This window comes from Lathyrus oleraceus, chromosome 2, assembly GCF_024323335.1.
Source record: "Lathyrus oleraceus cultivar Zhongwan6 chromosome 2, CAAS_Psat_ZW6_1.0, whole genome shotgun sequence".
NCBI lineage: Eukaryota > Viridiplantae > Streptophyta > Magnoliopsida > Fabales > Fabaceae > Lathyrus > Lathyrus oleraceus.
In genome coordinates this window covers 72634352-72639232 of record NC_066580.1, presented here as the reverse complement: position 1 = coordinate 72639232, position 4881 = coordinate 72634352, and the positions used below count along the sequence as shown (strand labels likewise).

At 34.3% G+C, this 4881-nt stretch overlaps 1 protein-coding gene across 1 annotated transcript; it reads left to right on the top strand.

The window, feature by feature from the left end:
• The first annotated feature begins 535 nt into the window (after positions 1-535).
• LOC127118170 (probable LRR receptor-like serine/threonine-protein kinase At3g47570) lies at positions 536-3977 on the top strand. The gene is made up of 2 exons (XM_051048326.1): positions 536-3238; positions 3337-3977. The coding sequence occupies exons 1-2, from the start codon at positions 589-591 to the stop codon at positions 3690-3692; spliced, it is 3006 nt and encodes a 1001-aa protein (XP_050904283.1). The 5' UTR covers positions 536-588; the 3' UTR covers positions 3693-3977.
• The last annotated feature ends 904 nt before the right edge of the window (positions 3978-4881 follow it).

The window sequence follows — 4881 nt, the reverse complement described above, 5'->3', positions numbered from 1 at the left end:
GAATTTGTTACTTTTTAGTTAGTAATAGTATGTTGATACAATATGATTGTTTTGGTATAAATTTAAGACATTGATCAATCATGTATCTCATTTCAAAAAAAAAATAATTAGTGTATGGTTGATTGAAAATTTGGACACTGCAATGAATTGATTGAATAAACATTTAATTAGGATCACATATTTCACTATAGGATAGGACTCATAGACTAAGATTTTCACGTGATTTCATTTGTCAAAGGAGTTGTCGATGTGCAGTCAAGTCTTTGTTTTCCTTCTTTTTGATTCAACACGTCTTTTTCAACAGAACAGAAGCTTTGTTGTTACTATTACTGTATGCTCTCTGCATTGGTTGATTGAAAGTCTCTATACACATGCTTATGAGTGTGTGAAATCTGGTTTTTAGTAGGCACTTTTAGAATAAAATATCATTAAGTAATAATTACCGGCGTGTTTTGTCAAAATATACTTTGAAATTTATTTACACTAAAAAATAGTATTTACTCTTTTAAGACAAGTAAAGCAGAATAGTATGACATGGTTTTCTCTTTATATACTAATCATATCTCAAACAGATTCTCAAGTAGCAAAATGAGGACATGTATGATGTTGGTTTATAGCATGACATTAGTATCGATTGCTGTTTCTTTGAGTTCAAACACTGATAAGTTAGCTTTACTTTCTTTGAAGGAAAAACTTACAAATGGCGTGCCTAATTCTCTACCATCATGGAATCATTCTTTGCATTTCTGTGAATGGGAGGGAGTCACATGTGGTCGTCGTCACAAGAGAGTCTCTGTCTTGCATTTGGAGAACCAAACATGGGGTGGCACTCTTGGTCCATCCTTAGGAAATCTAACCTTTCTTAGATTTCTCATACTTTTCAACATTGATTTGCATGGTGAAATTCCAAAACAAGTTGGTCGATTGACAAGGTTGCAAGGTCTTGACTTAAGCAACAACAATCTGCGGGGAGAGATTCCGATGGAGCTCACTAACTGCACTAATATCAAGGTAATTGTTTTGCAGTATAATAAACTCACAGGAAGAATTCCGACACGGTTTGGGTCAATCATTCAACTTAATGAATTGAGTCTCCAATCAAATAAACTAATCGGTACTATTCCATCTTCTCTAGGAAATATTTCCTCGCTCGTAGAAATATCTCTTATAGATAATTACTTGGAAGGAAGTATCCCTTATTCTTTGGGTAAATTGTCAAGTTTGAAAATGCTTTATCTAGCTTTAAATAATTTGTCAGGTGAAATTCCTCCTTCACTCTACAACCTATCAAATATTGAATTTTTCAGTCTTGGAGGAAACAAGTTATTGGGTAGTCTTCCATCAAATATAGATATTGTTTTTCCCAATATTAAAGATTTCTTAGTAGGAGGGAACCAAATTAGCGGAACTTTACCAGCTTCAATATCCAACCTCACTGAATTGCGACATTTTGAAATATCATGGAATCTTTTAAATGGGCCAATACCTCTTACTTTAGGTAGATTGAACAAACTTGAGAAGTTTCGCATTAGTGCTAATAATTTTGGGAGTGGAGGAGCTCATGATTTGGACTTCCTTGCTTCCTTAACCAATTGTACTAAATTGTCAAAGTTTGAAATTTTCAAAAACAGATTTGGTGGCAAATTGTCGGATCATATAGGAAACTTATCCATCCATCTGATTAGGTTTGATGCGAGGTATAACCAAATTAATGGAGTGATACCTGAGAGAATAGGACAACTAATCGGTTTAACTTACTTAAGCATCGGAAACAATTTCCTTGAGGGAACAATTCCAAATTCAGTTGGAAAACTTAAGAATCTTGTAATATTAGACTTGGAAAACAATAAAATATCTGGTAATATCTTTACTAGTATTGGCAATCTTACTATGTTGTCTGGATTATATTTGTCTAGCAATAAACTGAAAGGAAGAATTCCAGTTACCCTCAAACATTGCACCCAGTTGGAGACATTAAGTATTTCAGATAACAAATTGAGTGGTGATATACCAAATCAAACATTTGTCTATCTAACAAATTTAGTAAACCTTGACTTGTCTAACAACTCCCTCACCGGTCTCATTCCTTTAGAATTTGGTAAGTTGAAGCATATTTCTATTTTGTATTTATATCAAAACAACTTGTCTGGTGAAATCCCCAATCAACTTGGTGCTTGTGTTACTTTAACAGAGCTTAGTTTGTCGGAAAACTTTTTTCATGGAGATGTGACTTCCTTTTTGAGATCTTTAAGTTCTTTAAAATTCCTAGATATGTCTAATAACAATTTCTCAAGCACAATTCCCTTTGAACTAGAAAATTTCACACTTCTAAATACTTTGAATCTATCTTTCAATAACTTCTATGGCGAGGTTCCCATAGGTGGTGTCTTTAGCAATGTCACAGCAATTTCATTAATTGGAAACAAGAACCTTTGTGGAGGGATACCTCAATTGAAGCTTCCAAAATGCATTAAGGCTTCCTCCAAGAAACCTAAGATGTCTCTCAAAAAGAAACTTATCATCATCAGTGTAATTGGGGGTGTTTTGATCTCTTTCCTAGCTTTTATAACTGTCCATTTTCTAACGAGAAAGCCCAAAAAATTACCTTCTTCACCATCTCTACAAAATAGGTTATTTAGCGTGACTTATGGAGATCTACATGAAGCAACCAATGGATTTTCTTCATCCAATTTGGTAGGACAGGGAAGCTTTGGTTCGGTTTACCGAGGATCGCTTCTTAACTTTGAAGGACCTATTGCTGTAAAAGTGTTGAACCTTGAAACGCGTGGTGCAGCAAAGAGTTTTGTGGCAGAATGCAATGCTTTAGGAAAGATAAAACACCGGAATCTTGTTAAGATCTTAACTTGTTGTTCAAGTGTTGATTACAAGGGTGTAGATTTCAAGGCTATTGTTTTTGAGTTCATGCCTGAAGGGAGTCTTGAAAATGTGTTGCATAATAATGAAGGGTCTGAAAATGAAAAGCATAGTCTCATCCTCTCAAAAAGGGTAGACATTGCTCTTGATGTAGCTCATGCTTTGGATTATCTTCACCATGATGAAGACCAAGTTGTAGTTCACTGTGATATTAAACCAAGCAATGTTCTTCTTGATGAAGATATGGTAGCTCACTTAGGAGACTTTGGCTTAGCTAGGCTCATTCATGGATCAACAAGACATTCAAGTAAAGATCAAGTTGACTCCTCAACAATTAAAGGAACAATAGGATATCTTCCTCCTGGTAAAGTTCTCTTGTCCTTTGCTTGTTACTATATATCATTCGTATATTTGTTATATAAAATATATTTTTTTCTAAAGTTTTTGTTGTGGTTTGAAAAGAGTATGGAGCTGGTAGTCCGGTAACATCAGAGGGAGATATCTACAGCTATGGGATTCTGTTGTTGGAAATGCTTACCGGAAAGAGACCAACAGATAATATGTTTTATGAGAATCTTAGTCTACACAAATTGTGTAAGATGAAAAATCATGAAGAAATTCTTGACATTGTAGATTCAAGTATGGTTATGCCAACTGTTGAAGATCAGACATGGATTGTAGAAAATAACATAAAAGAGTGTCTAGTGATGTTTGCTACAATAGGAGTTGCATGTTCTGAAGAATTTCCTGCTCAGAGAATGCTCATAAAACATGTCATACTGAAGTTGCTTGAAATTAAACAGAAGTTGTCCCGCTAGACATTGTTACTACTATGATAAAATGAAATAATGGTGTTCAGCTGGATCAAGATTACCAAGTCTTGGATATCTCTAAGAATTTGTGTGTGTAGTTTATATATTTCTTTTTACTAAATCTGTGTTACAGAAAAGTTTAATACTTCAGCATCTCATCTACATGTTTTATTTGGTAGTTCCTCGTGCACTACTCAAATGATAATGTAACTTACAACACATTTCAAGACATTTGTATTGAGATATGCTACTGCTATGTTGTGAACCTAGTCTGTCGGTTCATTCTTTCCATTTGGATGTGTGTATTCTTTGATCATTGCTATTTGTTTGTCTATTTTTTTAACATGCTTTGGGAGTTTTGTGCTATAAACCATTTTATGAAGCTTAATTAGGTTGTAAATGGTTGGATAGAATGTTAATGGTTGAATAAGCTGACAAGGAAACTCTAAAATTCCAGAAGAAGCCAAAGAAGAAATAACTAAACTTGCTGATACAGTTGATTATATTTGTATAGATTTAAGTGTATGTGAACTATTTTTGCAACCGTTAATATCTTTGATTTAGTCTTTTTAATATTTTTAATTATGTCGCTCTCACAACGAGAGAATTCTATGCTTGGTGTATGGAAATTGGTTAGTCAAATTAAGAAGGTTCTCTCTTTTATGTTTGTTGTGATATAGTAAATAGGACTAGAATTTACATGTACAAAAGTACTTTGAAGAAACAAACTTAACATTAACAAAATTTACTAACCTATTTGTTAACAACTCTCGAACTATGTGTCTTAGATATGCTTGTGCTATATTGAATCTCCTTAATGAGATCATATTTTAGAGAGACTATATTGAGTCTCCTTAATGAGATCATATATGTTGAATCTCTCGGGAGAGACTATATTAAATCTTTCTGACGAGACAATGTAGAATCCCTTTAACGAGACAGTGTTGGGTCCCTCTAACGAGACTATGTTAATGACCACATACAAGACTATATTGAGTCCCTCAAGAGAGGCTATATTGAGTCTTCCGGACAAGACAATGTTGAGTCCCTCTGACGAGCCTATATTGAGTCCCTCGGGAGAGTCTATGTTGAGTCTCTCAGACATGACTATATTGAGTCTTCCCGACGAGACAATGTGGAATAACTCTAACGAGACTATGTTGAGTTCCTCAATCGAAACTATGTTGAGTCCCTC